General features: G+C 38.7%; 2 protein-coding genes across 2 annotated transcripts in view; one reads left to right on the top strand and one right to left on the bottom strand.

Moving 5' to 3' along the window:
* cog5 (component of oligomeric golgi complex 5) overlaps window positions 1-13,674 on the top strand; it is an 88,009-nt gene extending 74,335 nt beyond the window's left edge. The window contains exons 14-22 of the mRNA XM_055006396.1: window positions 2,382-2,477; window positions 2,676-2,786; window positions 6,835-6,897; window positions 7,730-7,833; window positions 8,789-9,026; window positions 9,158-9,234; window positions 10,190-10,316; window positions 10,566-10,645; window positions 11,371-13,674. Coding sequence (XP_054862371.1) covers window positions 2,382-2,477; window positions 2,676-2,786; window positions 6,835-6,897; window positions 7,730-7,833; window positions 8,789-9,026; window positions 9,158-9,234; window positions 10,190-10,316; window positions 10,566-10,645; window positions 11,371-11,479 — 1,005 coding nt within the window. The 3' untranslated portion in view covers window positions 11,480-13,674. The remainder of the gene's footprint in view (window positions 1-2,381; window positions 2,478-2,675; window positions 2,787-6,834; window positions 6,898-7,729; window positions 7,834-8,788; window positions 9,027-9,157; window positions 9,235-10,189; window positions 10,317-10,565; window positions 10,646-11,370) is intronic.
* On the bottom strand, window positions 12,107-17,913 carry ndufa5 (NADH:ubiquinone oxidoreductase subunit A5). Its single transcript, XM_023262696.2, has 5 exons — window positions 17,825-17,913; window positions 15,896-15,940; window positions 15,578-15,694; window positions 13,768-13,833; window positions 12,107-12,294 (listed from the first exon to the last, which is right to left on the bottom strand). The coding sequence occupies exons 1-5, from the start codon at window positions 17,843-17,845 to the stop codon at window positions 12,193-12,195; spliced, it is 351 nt and encodes a 116-aa protein (XP_023118464.1). The 5' UTR covers window positions 17,846-17,913; the 3' UTR covers window positions 12,107-12,192.
* Window positions 17,914-18,749: the final 836 nt, after the last annotated feature.

An 18,749-nucleotide genomic window follows, 5' to 3' on the forward strand; every position in this document is an offset into this window, starting at 1 on the left:
TTATTCTCTGATGAGAAAAAATTTAACCTTGACGGTCCAGATGGCTTCCAACATTACTGGCATGACAAGGAGATCCCACCTGAGATGTTTTCTACCCGGCACAGTGGAGGGGGGTCCATCATGATCTGGGTGCTTTTTCATTCAGTGGAACACTGGAGCTTCAGGTGGTGCAGGTCGTAAAACGGCAGCTGGTTACGTGCAGATGTTGCATCCCTCATGACTGAGGGCCCTCGTCTGTGTGGTAACAGCTGGGTTTTTCAACAGGACAACACTGCAGTTCACAATGCTCGCTTGACGAAAGACTTCTTCAGGGAGAATAACATCACTCTTTTGGACCATCCCGCATGTTTCCCTGATTTAAATCCCATAGAGAACATTTGGGGATGGATGGCAAGGGGAGTTTATAAAAATGGCCATCAGTTCCAGACAGTTGATGCCCTTCATGAAGCCATCTTCACCACTTGGAGCAATGTTCCCACCAGCCTCCTGGAAACATTCGCATCAAGCATGCCCAAACGAATTTTTGAAGTGATTAACAAGAATGGTGGAGCTACTCATTACTGAGTCCGACTGAGAAAATTTTTTGTTCTGGTTTGGAGAGTTTTTTGTAATTTTTTGAGCGATGGTCTTAAACTTTTGATCAGCTGATAAACAGCATATTTCAGTTTACTTGTTGTTTTCAATAAATTACTTTTTCAAAGTGCTTTTTGTCTCACTCCCCCTTCTTGCTTTTGCATATTGTAGCTCTACTTAAAACCTCATTAAGATCCAAATGTGCAAAAGGTAAATTCTAGCTATTTTTCAACTGGTCTTAAGATTTTGATCAGGTCTGTATGTATATACACATACATACATACATACACATATATATACACCCATATACATATGAATATATACATATATACTATGGGAGAGAGAAACTGAGAAAATAAGAAATCCGGAAATTCTGACATCAATGTCACAATTTCTTTTTCATTTTCTTTACTTTTTCATATTTCCACAGTCCAAAAATGTTTACCTTTTAACCCACATCCAAATTTTAGAAAGAAGGATAGCTGCCATTTATTCCATCCTAGTGTATTTCCCATTAATGTAGCTGTAGTGGTTCTGGTGCAATCTTTGCACTCTCCTCTTCTTATGTAATGGAGTCACACGAAAGAATGTATCTCAGGACAACTACCTCAAGCTTTTTTAAAAATGAGATTTTTATAAGAATTATTTTAAACGTTTGATTTTGCACTGCCCAGCAGCCAAATGAACATCAGGGTGATTAGGTCGAAGTTGCTTGGAGGCTGACTCAGTATACACTGTTTTGTGTAACCCCCTGTTTAACTGAAAGAAGTGGAAAACACAAAGTTAGCATGACATTTCACAGTCACAGTAGTTATATTATTGGGAAATATGCCAGGATCAAACTAATTAGAATTATCCTCTAGCCACATTTTTAGAAAGCAAAAAAAAGAAAATATGAATTGATGCACCCAAGCGTATTTGCAGTTGAAATTAAAAGAGAAATGCCGGAAAGGTGTGTGAACACATATTAACATATTACATACCTGTTAGTGTTGTCAATCAGTTTGAGGTAGATGACAATGGTCTCACAGATCTGATGTTTTTGTCTCTTGAAACTTAATTGACATTTAAATCATATTGTGAATTAACCTAAATTACTGAAGCTGTTGCATTTCAGTGTATGAAGCAAAACATAAACTACTGATTTAATTTGAAATGATCAAACAGCTGTTTTCTGTGAGTGCACTTAATATATTTCAGTAAACCTGACAGTAGTGTCTTTCAGGAAGGGCCTCTAGTGGGTTTGACAGCTTAGTGCCCACTTGCATTTTATGTATACAGAAGTGACAGACATCCAATTACTGCTATAGCTTTTGTCTGTCCTTGGTGAAGCACTGTTATATTCCCAGCTGAAATGTCACCCATGGCTGAGTTTGCTAACTAATTTTGGATCTCACTAAAATAGCTGCGCTTTTCAGCACCCACAAACAAATGTCAAACCAAGATAATTGCACTGTGATGCCAAAAACAGCATGGTAGAAACACTTCATGCTATTAAAAACTTGTGTTGTTTTGCTGGGAAAGATCCTTTTTTCGGCAATTACAAATAAATGAACTGAACGAACTGAAGCAATTGAGCTGGTTTGTACCTGCAGATATTTATGTAGCTGGCCATTTAAACATACAGTAATTAGTACTAAATATGAATGACTTGTAGAGACTCACACAAAGTCACACTATTTGAAAACCATATGAACAGACTATTTATTGATAAAACATTGTGTGTGCTATTATGTACAGACACTGTATAGGTTGCATTTGATGACTAACAGTATATTATTTTGTCTGATTTGTTTGTTTGCAGTGAGCTGAATGTAGCATCAGTGGATCTAAACCTCTCTCTGGCTGTGGCCAAGAATGCTGCCAAGACTGTCCAACTCTTCTGTGTCAAGTCTGAACAGCTGGTATGTACAGCCCCCATGTATCCATAACACAAATGAATAATTAAAAATGTTTAAACAGGACCTAGATCAACAGTCTAAAAAATACTGGATTCTATTGTGTGTATATTGTCTATATACTGTACACTCTACCTTCCCATATGTCTCAGTCTAGTTTATATTTGTAATCCATCAGTTATTCACACCTCCCTCTGTCTGCAGTTGTGTACTCAAGGTGATGCCAGTCAGGTGATTGGTCCGTTAACGGAGGGCCAGAGAAGGAATGTTGCTGTGGTCAACTCTCTGTACCGTCTACAGCAGGCTGTTGCCAAGGTAGGAATAACTACTGTCTGTCTGCTGGAAAATAAACCCAACAAATTTAGAATTTAAATTAAGAATTCACGTGCACTACACGTGCAGTTGTGTAGTGCACAATGACATAAGTTACATGTATATGGAAATACTTCTGTGGCATTGTGGTAGTGTGATTTCCTCATTTGCTGCAAAATTCTAAAGAATCCCTGTAATAATTCTAGGTTTCGTTCTGGCTTGTGCTTGATTAGTTTGAAATGTAATCTTCAAAATGCATCACAGCTAAACATGCACCAGTGAACTTTCAATAGGTACAGCAGGTAAAGCCAATAATGCAGATTGTCTCATACTAACAGTGCATGTCCAGGATTCATCCCAGCTAGTCTGAGGCTGCAACTAATGACTATTTGGATAATCAAATAATAAATCAATTTTTGAAACGGTTAATGGGACTCAGTGGCTCCTATTTGGCTATCAGCTTTTAAATTTAGCTTGAGCTTGTTTAAGGTGCATATTGGAAGAAATGTTCTGGTGTAAAGACCTGAGCCACTTTGACAAGGGCCACATGGTTATAGCCAGACAACTGAGTCAGATTGAACAGCGTAGCATGTAAGGCCCTTCGAGGTCAGCAGTGGTCCATGGAAGAACAAACCATGAATGAAAGACAGGGTGTTGAAAGTTGTGTTGGACAAAGTCTAACATGTGGCAACTCCATCACGCAGCTTACGAAATCTGTTGCTAACATCTTAGTACCACATGCCATGAGGCACCTTCAGAGGTTTAGTAGAGTTAAGGCCAATGGGCTGTAACTGCACGTAATAACATATAGACATGAGTGGTCATGACATTTTGGCTCATGAGTGTTCAAATTCCTGACACACTACTGAATACTATCTCCAAAAATATTAACATTAAAAAATAATCTTGCCTGTATTGTACAAATTTGATGATCTTATTTTCAGCATTCCAAAGCTAATTTCAGTCCCTTGTGCATTAAAAGTCTAATCACACTGACAGCCCCTGCCTGTGGCAGTAAATCTTGCCAATTTGGCTCTGAACATGAAATAAATAACATTGCTGGTTTCGGCTATCAAAGTGATGGCTTTGTCATTTATGTCAAGTGTGGTTACATTAATAGACCCTAAAGCTTTTTTTTTTTTTTTTTTTTTTTTTTTTAAGCCGCAGGGGCAGCATGTCATTTAGCACCTGGTCCTCAGGCAACTGCATCACTACTTTTCTCCAGTAATGAGTATGAATGTGGTTTTTCATTTTGGAAATGATCAGGGTTTTTTCCGGGCTAAGAATGGATCTTTGTTACAGGATCTTTGTTAAATGTTAATATCTTGATAAACCAAAAATGTCCTATTGTGACATAATGTTACAACAACAGAATATGCTACACTGGCTAAAACCTTTTTGAGGGGTTCTGAAAGATTCCTTTATGTTGGTAAAATCTACATTAAAAGATTAATCTAATAGCTGTTGTGAGTGCATGGCACTCTCACCCACTCTTTAAACTTAGAATCAACATGTACATCATTTTTCCAAGTGCCCACAAATGTTTCCAGTCCTGGAAAAAATTATTTCTCTGTATACTATGTGTATTTTACTTATTAGGTTTTTATTTTTTGTGTTGGTCACAGCTGAGTCACTAATGGCCTCTCTGTTGGTATTTTTTTTTTTAACCATATCTGGTGCAAACAGGTTATTTTGGCAGATTTTGTTTAAAGAGAAATCTAAGAAATATTAGATAGTAACTAAAAAGTTTGCAACTTTAAGCTTAGATTTCCTTATTTTTTGTGACCAAACCAAACATCGCACGTGATTAGTTCAGCTCTCTCAGAAAGTTGACAATTTGATGATTTTTTTTGTTTTTACAGTTTCTGACTGATGAATGTTCTACTTTGGGGATTTTTAAAGATAACTTACCTTTCAGATGCACTGGTGGGTTTTGGGTTTCAGAGGGTTTAAGGTCAAAATCTGTAGAACATGCAAAATTGTCCTTTGAAAATCTTAAAATGGACAATACCGTAGTGTATCTGCTGAGAGATTACATCCTCCTCATAGTTGACGTCTTGTGCTGGCAGACTCTGGGCCAGGAGTTAAATGGACACACATGATGGGCCAATCTGCACACTTGGTTTAGCAAAATGTTCCCATGCTTTATTAATCTGTTCTTTTGGTTTATTAGTCCATTAACACATTGGCTTTCAGTTCCAACTTGTGCCTAGCCCAAAGTGTTACACAAATCTTACTAGTTTTAAGCTACTAACATCTCTGTTCTCACTTCTATATGAGGTTTTATGAGCAGCCTGTATTTGAGTCACACAGGTATCCACTGCATTTACAAATCAGAGACAAAATATGAGTGAGCACTTTAGAACCTGTCAATGTCACTTTGCATGGCAGCTCTGTTGCCAATGGTGAATGAATGTGTGTCTGAATCGGAAACACACTGTACAGTGCTTTAAGTGCCACTACAGTAGAAAAGCGCTACATAAGGGCAACTTACCGTTTTACCATTACTGCTTACAATACAGGCTTTATTTACAGCGTTATAAAATGTTACCTTGATTGCACATAGCTACATGAAGGTTTGTAAAGCACACATGGAAATGACTAATGCTGTAACTGGCTAAGTTTTCATTGAGAAAAGTTTCTTAACTTGGTTATTTATCTGATAGAATGAGTATGATTGAGTTCACTTTTCTGTCAGTAGTGGCTTTGCTTTGTCTCACGCAACTGACATATTACTAAACCAAATTTTACTTCCTCATGTTGTCCACTCCAATATGGCTCACATAAAGGCACATGCATTTTTCTACGTATGTGTGTGTGATTCAAGTTTCAGCTTTCTAATGCATAGAGCTGTCAAATGGACACACAAACATGCACATACATAAGAGAAAGAAGAGGAAATTAAAGAGGGATTAAAGGAAAAGCAGTCAGGGTGCAGTGTGCTCTCTTAGCCTTGTCCATTAAAGATGTATGGTGTGTCCTGGTACAGCAACCCAACTGATAAATAGCATGAAACAGATTTCTCCAGCATTAACTATTTAACTGAAAGACTCTGAATTTTACTATGTGAAAACAGAGTGAGAATATATTGCAGGCCGGCAAGAGGAAGGATGGAGACATAAATACAAACTGTAAAACGTTGACGGTAGATGGGAGAAGAAATATGGATATATATAATGCAAGATGTTTTTGTACTATTTAATTATAATCAGAAATATCTTTATTGATTCTTACTTAATAACTTCAGACCTGTTTCAGATTTACCCTCCATCAGTGTAGTTATAATAAAAGAACTATATAAGTAGTTAAAGAGCTTCCTCAAAACTTTTCCTTTTGGTATTAGAACATCTTGTTGATAATTCTTGAAAGTCTCTCACTTGGTTCCTTGCCTATTGACCACACAAAGTTTTGTCATTGTTGAAGGTCCAATATTGTACCCCACAGCAGGTGACTTGCGATAATGAGTGTGTGAGACCATGGCTTTCTATTACTTCTAACTTTCTCTCTAAGTGATCAATTGAAATGGAAATATGCTGAATTCACAGCATAGCTGTAGTTTTTAACTTTTGTGTTTGTCAGATGACATTGCTTTTATAAAATCAGTATTCTGGCTGAGCAAAAATGTCTCCAAGGGGACTGCTAGTATGTAAGTCTTAATGGGCTGCCTTCAGTGACTTTTTTTTATTCTCATCACACATACTGTATTAAATACAGTAGTTTCACAATTTCTGGATGTCCTATCGTTCAACATTACAATTCACACAGAGCTCTTACCTGTGAGCATACGATCAAAGATAGTGGAAGAATTAGCCATACAACATGCTAGCATCCACAATCTTCCTATTGCTGTGGGATCATAAATACAAGTAATTCAGCGGGTATTGATATTTTCACTACTTTCTCCACTATTGTTTTATTGTCCAGTAATTGGTTGAAAAATGGTACAAATCGGTTTACAATTAGTTAAGTGGTGTGAGTAGCATTTGATGTTTAAAAGGGGCTATAGAAAGAAGATTTACTTTTTATTTTCTTCTGTCTGTTGTATTTGCAGATTATTGCGGGATTGGGATCGACTCCACCGGCTGCTGCAGAGGCCCTTTCTGCCTCTTTTGAGGTATCAAAGCAAACAACCTTTTAAAAAATTTAGATTGTTTATTTGTACTTTCATAATTTTCTTTCAGCATTTTCACTTTGCATTTTCATGTCTGCAAACTATGTTTTGTGCATAATTTTTTGCATTTATCATGAACATTATTTGATGCAATGATATCACACATGCAGTGAGATACAACAGCCACACTTGTGTGTATTGATAGTGTGTCTTTAACCTGCCTAAACATAGTGATAGGTAACGTACTCTTAGGGATACGAAGAGCCGATTCTTTCATCAGAACTGTAAATTAGGACACTAGGATCTGAACACTAGATTAAAATCTCAGAGGAGCATTTTATTAAATGTGCATGTATCTTATAGATTCATGATTAAATTTTCGAAATCTGCACCAGCATTCAAATTCGGCACATGGTTTAATTTAGTGTAGATGTTTCTTTACTTCTTAGTATCTTTAATAATTTTTCTTAATATGTCTTTGTTTTAACAGTTTAGAAATTGAGTGACATTTTTACTCTTATTTAGCTGACTGGAATACTATGCATTTTATTTAAAAAATGTTTAGTTCATTTTGTTTTGGTCTACAATATTATTATGACTGATGGAAAAACCAGAAAGCAAACCAGAATTTTTCTTTAAATCCTCCTCAGATTTCTTTCTTCGTTTCCACAGCTGTGCCTTTTCATTTCAGATCCTCTCAGGATGAATCCAAAGGATTTTATCATGTTACAGCTATAATCATTGATGTTTACAATACATGCATATTTACTTCTATTTTTGAGTCAGTCGCACATCACAGGACTCACTTTGTTTCTCTTTCTGTTTTCCAATTCAGGCCGTGCAGGCCCTGATGAGCAGTGCAGTGCAGCCTCTCCTTCAGTCAGTGAAAGACTCCATAGAGGCCATCATCATCACGCTGCACCAAGAAGACTTCTCAGGGTCTGTAGTTTTCTGTCGTAGCCTTTTCAGACCAGCTTCTGCATCCAAAGTGATGTGTTTGTGAGTGTAGTTCCATGTCAGATAATCCATGCAGGAAACCTATCTCAAGATAAGGCTTGGAAGTACACCTCAGTATGCTTTTGAGCTGACAAAAATTTATTTGTAACACTGAAGATTAAAAGCTGTAATTTTTGGGCCTTTATAGGCCTTTCCTTTATTTTATTTGTGAACTGTAATTCTTTTTTCCCTTTTCGTGCATTATTTTAGTTTTGTTTTTAAGAAGTTATGCAAGCCATGTGAAGCATCTTTAGGATTCAGGACATCTCTTTTTCTCTCTCTTTTTAAAAAAATAAGTTTAATGAGTTTAATTTTTTTTTTTTTTGCTTTTTCTTTGTGCTATGCAGCACTGTTTTCCTTTCTGTATCGCAATGACGTGGTCTGTCAACAAATTACAGTACAAACAGTAAAAGCGTAAATGTGAATCTTGTCCAGTCTCTTGCAATCAATCTCCCACATACAATAAGGTGTAACTTACAATTTACAATAACTGTCATCAAAACCTTAGGCATAGTTTAAATCAGAGTCCACCGTTATAATGACAACATGACTAAGCAATTTGACTGTCTTATCCATACACAATGACACAAGGACTTGTCATTCTGATGCCACTGACATGTTCATTGTCACAGATATTTACTTTTGAGAGATGAACTAAGGATTCTGAGCAAGAGACTAGCTTTTGCAGATAATCCATGGTGTTTTGCTATTTATACAAATTGTTTTGAGAAATGCATTTACTGTTTTGCAAATGTCGAGGATGATTAGAGAAATGTACCAAAGTGACTGAGAAAAACTGTAATACTAGCATCTTCAGTAAATGCCATACCATAGTTATAATGTGTTTTTTTTTTATGTAATTCTTTCTGTTTAATGTATTTGTGTGTATGTGTTGCAGGCCTCTGTCCAGCCCTGATAAGCCTGACGTCCCATGCTCTCTATACATGAAGGAGCTGCAAGGTTTTATTTCCAGGGTGATGGCTGACTACTTCAGACACTTCCAGTGCGTGGACTTTATCTACGAGAGCACCGAATCCATTGCCCAGAGAGCCATTGAGCTCTTCATCCGCCATGCCGGCCTACTGCGTCCGCTGGGAGAGGGCGGCAAGATGAGACTAGCTGCTGACTTTGCACAGGTGAAGGAGACAGTCTCCTAGGTGTCAGGACAGCTGACAAATGGCTCACCAGTAATGACACTACAGCTTCATCAGACTGACATACATGTCTGTTTGTATGCTTATGCTCCTGATGTGTTCTTGTGTGTCAGATGGAGATGGCAGTGGCTCCCCTCTGCAGAAGAGTGTCGGATTTGGGAAAGCCGTACAGAATGCTGCGCTCCTTCAGGTGCGTTTTCTTATTTAACATGAAATTCAGCACTCATCATGATCATATTGTGCACTTTTAATTTATTTTCGACAAACAATGAGGCCAAACTACGATTTACTCATATTAAGCAGTGTTCACACTACTGCAGAAGTTTTGCACATGCTGTGTGGCTCAGTGTAGCCTTCTAGAGGGGCATCAGTCAGAGCTGAGTTATGGTCAAATAGCAGCTACTAAGTGTTTGTTTTTAACTGTTTTCAAGATTGGTCACCTGTCATGATCTGTTCAGGCATCAGGCAAGTTAACTTTTTGCAAGAACTACTGCAGTGTCAGTGGTACCGTCATCTTGACTGTGTTCTTCTAATAAACCTTGTAGCTGAATGTGCTGGTTGTGTTCAGCAATGAGGGGCAGTAAAACATTTTTTAGTCTTGAGTAAGTAGCACTATCTAGCCATTCAAATACTCTTGTGTGTGCCCAGGTTTTGAGATATCCGTCTCTAACATTTTTAATCTTTTCCCAATACACAGTAGAGGAGAATAGAGTTCACTGTCTTTTCTCTAACTAAAACTATATTTGGAATACTCCTCAGAATGTGTCCTTCCACACACAATGAGTAGCTCCTGTGATAATCTGAGAATCATTGTCAGCTGTTTCCAGTCTTTGCCATATTCATTTCTCTTTTTTTTTTTTTAACCATTGCAAGTGAGAACTCTTTCACCTCCATTTTATTCTGGTGTAAATATCGGTTGTGACAGATGGACACACAGATAGTAACACAGATACTCAGGTGTTGTGTCACTGGACGTTGATTTCTACAAATCAGTGACTGCCTGAAAGGAAGGAATCCAATCCAAACACAGATGTCTTTAGAAGATTTTCAGTAGCAGTATAAATGGAACTTAAATTGTAATTCATGGTCATTTTAGCCTGAGTCCACAGTACAAGATGTTTTATACTGTGTGCTCTGTGTTTCAGGCCACTGTTGTTTCAGACGAGTGAGCTGATAGCCAGCAGTCCAGCTGTCGGTGACCTGATTCCCTATAGCACCCTGCTGCACTTCCTCTTCACCAGAGCCCCATCTGAGCTCAAGTCACCTCACCAGGCCTGTACATGCACATGCACGTGCACACACACACACACACACACACACACACACACACACACACACACACACACACACACACAGTTAGTGATACTTCGCACGGTATTCACAAAATGTTTAATAAGTGTTCAAATAAAATAGTGTAGTCCATCAACATTTGTGATGTAATATTTCCCCATGAATTAGTCTACAAAAGACAGCAGCTGACTTTGAGAGTGTGGATCAGCTAAAAGAGCTTCTCCCCCACAGCGAGCAGAGTGGTCCATTGCCCGTTACTCCCAGTGGCTGGATGATCATCCATCTGAGAGAGACAAGCTTACCCTTATTAGGTAAGTTGTGTATTTTGTATGCTTGTTCTTCTTTGAAGTGATAGTGCTGGTACACATGGGCTGGAGCTGCATGTAGGAACTCCATCACAAAGACCAAACTATCCAATCAATGTGGAAAAAAAAACAGGTCCAGAGGGCACTTTGTTCATGCATCTTCATGCAATTCTAACTGTGGGGACTGATCAGCCTCTAGTGGTGATCTGTGCGCTGCCTGTTTAAAGTGTTTAGTTTCTGTTCATGTCAGTACAGAATGAAAGCCTAATTACATAGAATGTACAATTTCATCATGTAGTGGCAGGTGGATAAAAGTATCTGTTTTAATTGGTATTGAGACACTTTTTTTCTTAAGATCCTGAGTGTAATTTTTTTTTTGCATACACAGTGCCAAGTACACGAGCTGTGATAAAAATGATAAAACTCCCCCCAAATACAAACTTTTACTCAATTTCATGACAAATACATTAACACAGCCAAAATAATCAAAAATGAAAAGGACAAAAATGTCCTCATGGGCACGTGGGTCAAAGAAATTCCTTCAGGATTATTTATGCGGTTGTATGTATTTGTATGTACTGTACTAGTAATACAACAACTGTTATGGACCTACTGATTTCAGGTTTGGTCCACTGTTATCAGATGATATACCACCTTGATCAGCAGGAAGTGATGCAGTCTGATCATTAGTCATCTTTTTTGTGCTGAACTTTCATCTGTTCTCCTTTAAGGGGAGCTCTGGAGGCTTACGTACAGTCAGTCCGGGCTCGGCAGGGAAAGGAGTTCGCCCCCATCTATCCCATCATGCTCCAGCTGTTACAGAGAGCCACCAATGGGTGAGATGATGTCAGAGCCTGAAGAAGATACAGCTCTACGTGGGACAGTGACAGAAAACGTACTGTGTGTTGGGCAGCAGCACCAGCATGTGGAGAGGATGCCGTTAGAAGGTCCAGCTCTATGCACAATGTAACACTTCCTCTGGGTCAAACTGTTTATACCAACAACTGATCTTTCTTCCTTTTACATGTGTGACTGAATCAAGTGACTCTGTTCTATTGGGATACATGAGATTTTGATTTTATATTTATCTTGTGACCAAAGCTAAATATGGGAATAACATTATTCCAGCTGTGTAACTTTTGTAACGCAGCTGGAATAATGTCTGTGAAGGTTCAAAGTCAACGAGTTGTACGATATCTATAGAAAGCTGGATCCAACTCACTGGGAAAAAGAGCTGATCAAAGACCTCTAGCTGTTCACTAAAAGCAGGAATAGACGTACGTGGTATATCTTAAATAACTGATCTGAACAAACAGTACTGTCTTTTTAATCTACAGTTCAAAGATTAGGATTCAGCTTTTTTCACATACAGGTGTACAACTCTGGCTGGCGCTTCACATAGTAAATGTACATCTAACATTTTCACAGGAGACAAACTCATCAATGATTCCTGAGAATAAATGGGGGTTTGTTTTCAACACTTTAATATATTACTTCAGCAGAAGCAGAGGTATGGATCTCACACACAGACAGTATGAACACTACATGTACATTTAGACAGGCCATTTCCACTGATTGGCAGGAGGCTCCTCGATCAGCGGCTCCCATGGTTTCCATTCAGACATCTTTCTGGACAGGGCCAGCTCACACTCCGCCTGCACACAGGACAGTCAGCAACACTCTGATTTCATTATTACACACAACAGCCAGATCAGATGTCCATGCTTTAAAAGAATAGTTGGACAATTTGGAAAATCCTTTCACTTTGTTATTGAGGTGAAGCAGGAAGACTGATCTCACTTTAGTGTATGTCCTTTAAGAAGCTGGGAGGCCATTAGCTAAGCAGAAGAACTGGCAGCAGGTGAGCTCAGGTAGCCAGGCTCTGTTCAGAACTCATCAATACAGCTACAAATGCCACATTATACACCAACATTATTTGTATTTATGTATTTGGTCTCAGTGGGAGTCTTGTGTTGCACTATTTCCTCACAATATTTAATGGAGTGCTTCTACACAGTCTCCTTCAAAGCAGCAAGTCACCGAAGTGTCTGCTTATGATTGGTCATGGCTTGCCTAGAACCACAATTTTACATTTCTATTTTTTCAAAGCTAGGTTAGCCCTTCCTGCCAGCTTCCACTCTTTATGCTAGAGCCACTACAATTAACACATTTGTAACAAAGTGAAAGCACTGATTTCCCAAACTTTTTCCTTTCCTACATACTGCTGGTGGCTGCTGGTGGTTACCCAAGTTAGCTTGGTTACTCTCTTTGATGAAAGACACTCCCATATTCAGTTATAACCCAAACAGACTGAAATAAGATGACATCGGTTCAGATTGTCTGTTCAATGCAGTGTGTTATTGGCCTAAACAACAAATTAAGTAGTACTGTAAAGCTGTCATGCCTTTAATCAAAATTAATGTGTGGTGATTTCAGTACAGTCAAGCTTTGTTCAAAGACAATAAATACTAAGGATCTTCATGGAACCACTCACTTCGGAAGAACCAAGACTAGACTCAGGACCTGAGCTGGATAAAGTCTCAGGTCTGTGTCAATACGTCCAGACCTGAATGGAATTTAGTGCCATCATGTCGAATCAAATGATACATCACAATGACAGTGGTTGTGACTGTGTTTGGGGTGAAAATAAGACTTTCAATCAATTTGTTTTTGAACCATAAAAAGCAAATTTGTCATTTATTCTGTTCCTTTTACTGACTGGGTCTCTTGAAGCCTGGTCTCTTTTTTTTGGAAATAAGGTTCAACTCCTTTTTACCAACATAAACAGGTGCCTGTAGGAAACACTGATAAGCTGAGATCAGAGTTGTGTAACTAATCCTTCTGCAACTTAAATGAAATGACATCCATCAGAAACAGATGGTCTTGCTGAGTGTTTGTTTGACTTCAGAAGTCAGGGAAAAACATACCCAAATTTTTGTGAGTTGGTCGCAGCTGAGTCAATCATGGCTCAGATCTGTTTCTTCTGTTTTTTTTAGAGTGCAGATTGAGTTAATAAAAATGGTTTGCAAATGGTTTATTTTGGCCATATGTTTAATGACAGCATGTAAAGTAAAATCAGTTTAATTGTAGGGCTGGACCCGAATAATATAACAATAATGGTGACCTACCTGGAAAATGACTTCTTCAATCTGACCGCAGTTTATTTTCTTCTCAAGCTTCTCAACATCTGGTTCCTGTGATGACAGAAGTACTTTGAGTGTATCCAATCTCTTCCATTTCATAATAAAATTCATCCTTATAGACAGCATAACTGTCTCTAACCACTCCCATACAGTAAGATTCATAAAAATTTGAGCTCTGTACAGTACCACAATGAAATGAAACGATCTGGACGTGCTTCAAGTGTAGACTGTCACAGCTTTAATGTGAGGGTATTTACATCCAAATCGGGTGAACGGTGCAGGAATTACAACACATTTTATATGTGCCCTCCACCTTTTCAAGGGACCAAAAGGCCACACATGGCTAGGTGTGTGTTATTCCGTCATTATTTCATTTACAAGGGGCAGATAAAAGGTCTAGAGCTCATTTCAAGTGTGGTTTTTGTGTTTGGAATCTGGTGAGGTCAGTTCTCAATATGAAGTCCAAAGAGCATCACTATCAGTGAAGCAAGTCATCATTAGGCTGAAAAATCAAAACAAACCCATCAGAGAGATAGTAAAAACATTAGGTATGGACAAATCAACTGTTTGATACATTCTGAAAAAGAAAGATCACACTGGTGAGCTCAGCAACACCAAAAGACCTGAAAGACCACAGAAAACGTGTGTAGTGGATGACAGAAGCATCCTTTCCCTGGTCAAGAAAAACCCCTTCATTATCAGTTGGCCAGATCAGATCACTCTCCAGGAGGTAGGTGTCAAAGTCAACAATTAAGAGAAGACTTCACCAGAGTGAACACAGAGGGTTCACCACAAGGTGTAAAACCTTGGCCTTCCTATTTTTGGCGAGCCTCAAAAACAAGAAGGCCAGACCAGTTTGCCAAAAAACACCTAAAAGATGAAAGCGTGAATTGTGTGTGCATATATGACTGCCAATGGAACTGGTTCTCATATTTATTGATGATGTGACTGCTGACAAAAGCAGCAGGAGGAATTCTGAAGTGTTTCAGACAATATTATCTGCTCATATTCAGCCAAATGCTTTCAGAACTCATTGGACAGCGCTTCATGGTGCACATGGACAATGACCTGAAGGCTGAAATATTTCACTCTGCATGTAATGAATATAAAATATATAACAAAAACATAACTTTTCCACAATGTTTGAATTGTTTGAGATGCCCTAAGCGTATACCACAACACTGACTTAGTGATGCCTATGATAATGATAAAGTTTTCACCCTGAGGTGCTACATTGACATTGGACAGCGCTTCATGGTGCACATGGACAATGACCTGAAGCTTACTGCGAAAGCAACCAAAGAGTTTTTTAAGGAAGTGGAATGTTCTGCAATGGCCAAGTCAGTCACCTGACCTGCATCCAACTGAGCTGCATTTCACTTGTTGAAGATAAAACTGAGGGGACAATGCCCCAAGAACAAGCAGGAAGTGAAGACAGCAGCAGTAGAGGCCTGGCAGAGTATCACCAGGGACCAAACCCAGCCTCTGGTGATGTCTACAGGTTCCAGATTTCAGGCTGTCATTGACTGCAAAGGATTTGCAACCAAATATTAAACGTGACAGTTTGATTTATGATTGTATTAGTTTGTCTTTGGTCCCTTAAAAAGGTGGAGGGCACATATAAAATGTGCTGTAATCCCTACACCGTTCACCTGATTTGGATGTAAATACCCTCAAATTAAAGCTGAAAGTCTGCACTGAAAGCACATCTGGATTGTTTCATTTCAAATCCATTGTGGTAGTGGACAGACAATTGTGTCAATGTCCAAATATTTATGGAACTGACTGTAATTACCATTTTTACGTGGTTGAACCTCTCGCTGACCAGCTGCTCTGTGTACCTCCTGTAGGCAGCGTCCTGCGGCATGGTCTGCAGTGACGCAAGGATCTTTGTGTAGAGTATCCTCAGACGCTGATGGGAAGAGCAGAGTGGGTTAGTTTATTACTAAGTCCCTTCAGAGTGATAAACAATGACAGCTGCAACATTGTTTTTTGGCTTTGGTAAGCTGTGTTCAGCATCATTCTGAGGTGTGACTGAGCTCTGCACTACACCCAGCCAAGCAGAGGGACGAGTGGGCAGAGCTGTGTGGTACGTTCACTGTCAGCTGCTCACCTCATGTGAATTGTGGGACACTGCCAGTCCAACCAGGCCAGTTGTCTGGAAGAGAAGAGCAGGAGGAGGTTAAGGTGGAGTCACAACCAGAAATCATGAACCAACATGCTCCATTACTGCTTCACATGGCAGCCCCAGTTTCAGCCACGAGTCACTAGGGCTGGCCCGAATAGCAGTTTCTGGGCTCCAGATATTCGTCCAACGGGGGGATACGTCAGGCGAATTTAATCGCACTTTTCTCAGTTCCCTCATTTCTGGCACACCAGTAACTCTGATGAACACTCCAGCCCGGTAGGTGGCGGTAATGAACCTAAATTCTGTTTGCAGCCGCGAAAGAAGCCCAGGAAGCACTGAGTGAAGACGAGATTGTTGGGCAGAAAGTTTTCTTTTATAAATCTTCCTGATGGCAGCTTGGATTATAATGTGGTTGTGTGCAAATTGTGCAACAAAGAGTTTTCTGATCACTGCATCACTTCAAGTCGACAGTATCACCTCAATGTAAAACATGTTGCTGTTAGCACCAGAGCTAACATTAGCTATGACAGTCCTGCTAACGGTGTAGCCATCCCATAATAGACCACTTTTCAAGACAGTGCTTGAGTTTACAAAAAGTTTTAAAATGTTGAATATAATCGCTATAATTGCACTTTGAGTTTGCAGTAATCTGTGAATGTAGCAGACAGATGAAAAATGCAGATAAATAGAAATGAAACAATTTTGTTGTTAAAGCTATTACACTATCTAGGCTCTGCCTCCCTGGAGGAGTAATAACAAAAATATCTGTCTTTTAACAACTTAATTATAAACTTTTTGTTTATAAAAAAATTACACAAAAATTTATATTCCTAAAAACAGAACCATCAAAATGACACCATTTATCAGACCCAGAAACAATGAAAACAGAATAAATCTCTGGATTTTCAACTTTCTGAAGCTCCTTGAACTACTTATGCTTTTATTATGTGCCATACAGTGGAAAAAAACAAACTAAATCCAGGCTTTAAATCATCAAAATCACTTTTTTCTATATGTCCCATTTAAAAAAAAAAAATCTAGATTTTAAATTATAAACATGCATGTCTATTCATTGATTCAACTGTCAATTCCAATGTTATTTGAATTGAAAAACTTCACTTATTGTGTCAAATATTGCTGTTTCACAAAAGTGCGATTAATTGCGATTAATTAATTACAAAGACAAATTGATTTTTTAAAAAAATTTAATCGCATCCCACCACTAATTTATACATCGTAACAATCACACAAAACATACATTATACGCTATAAGTAAGTACTAGGTATGAAATAAACATTCATGCATTAAACATTCGTTTTGCTCATCCTTTTAAAAACGACGTTGTGTCGTTGACATTACAACCTAAGCAAACCACTGATAATGATCATCTTCACCATCATCTGACCTGTATATTATGAAAATACTAAAACTTTCCATAAGACCATATAAGCGCAACATGTTTGGAGCTGTGAGTATCAGGAGATAAACTGTCAGCATGTTGAGTCAGCCTGCTGAAGAACTTTTATAAAGCTTAAAATGGAATCGGCTGAGAACGGACGGTTATCCTGGTCTACAGTCGTGACACGGCTCTCTGTTTCAAGTCAGCTAATACTACTGATTTCACCATTCATGCGGACATCATAACATATTTTAGTAAGTGTTTTAGAACAACCCGCATTGTCTTGCTGCAGTGTTCTTTCAGGACACAGTGGTCGAGGGAAGTCAAGTTAGCAAAACAGTTTAGCGACGGGGCTAACAGACTCTCGGCGTCTCGTTCAAACTGCCAACAGCACATGCAAAAGTTAACCACATAAATATGCCGACAGAGACCTCACTGAAAGCAATGTTAACTTGCGCGGTCCTGCTTCTTTTTCTATCTATCCCTCAAACAGAAACGTGACCTCTAGCCGTACCTTTTTCAGCAGCCCAGCCATTCTTCTCAGCGGACGTCTCCGACTGTGACTTCCGGCCACTAAATATGACGTCTACGATACCGAGCTTGTTGTTTGAACCCTTAACCGCAAGTAGACATTATAGGAAAACGTCTGCTCCTCTTGAGACATTGTTCACTTTTCTGAACTGTGATCTTTATTAAAAGCCCCATATGAAGAAAATTATTTTTATGCGTTTTGTAGTTGTTGTAAACTTGAAAGTGTAAAGTAAAAGCTTGGAAAGCTTTCTCTACTATTCTTTAGGCCCTCCCACAATGAGCCAGTAAGAATTTGACTAAATGCTACAGATGCCTGCAAATCAGTAATTCAAACTAAGCTGAAATGCATTCAGAAATGTAGAAGTTATTTTTACCAAATCAACAAAGACTAAGAGGGTTACTGTGACTTCATGCTGCCAGATGTGCTTCAGTGCAACCTAAACTCAGCAGCTGTTTTCATCTGTTAGCTTCTCTCCTGTTCTCTGTGCTCACACATTTACAGATTTTCCTGTTTCTATTTTCAGACAGCAAAATAAGTGAAGCACAGACAGACCACATGTTAACAAGCAGTCATTTCAGACACCTTTCCAAGCTGCTGCTCTGCACTGCAAAAATACGGATTGATTCTTACAAACTCACCAAACACAGGGCTGTGCTGTGGATTTGGCGATACTTCCATGTAAAATGATCACGTTAGAATTTTACAATCTTCTGTAAGAATGAAGAGTTAGTCATAGTTACATGCTCTTGTCCATTTAAGAAAAAAATATTGCAAGCCAAATGTTTTTCATGGAAGAACACCAGAGCCAGTGAACATCTAAGATGTGTTCTTCAATGCCAGTGCTGACTTTTGTCCCCATTATTTAAATAATAACCCAACAGCTGCTTTGGCTGGCAGGTGAAGACTT

This window comes from Amphiprion ocellaris, chromosome 21 (genome assembly GCF_022539595.1).
Source record: "Amphiprion ocellaris isolate individual 3 ecotype Okinawa chromosome 21, ASM2253959v1, whole genome shotgun sequence".
NCBI classification, from domain to species: domain Eukaryota; kingdom Metazoa; phylum Chordata; class Actinopteri; family Pomacentridae; genus Amphiprion; species Amphiprion ocellaris.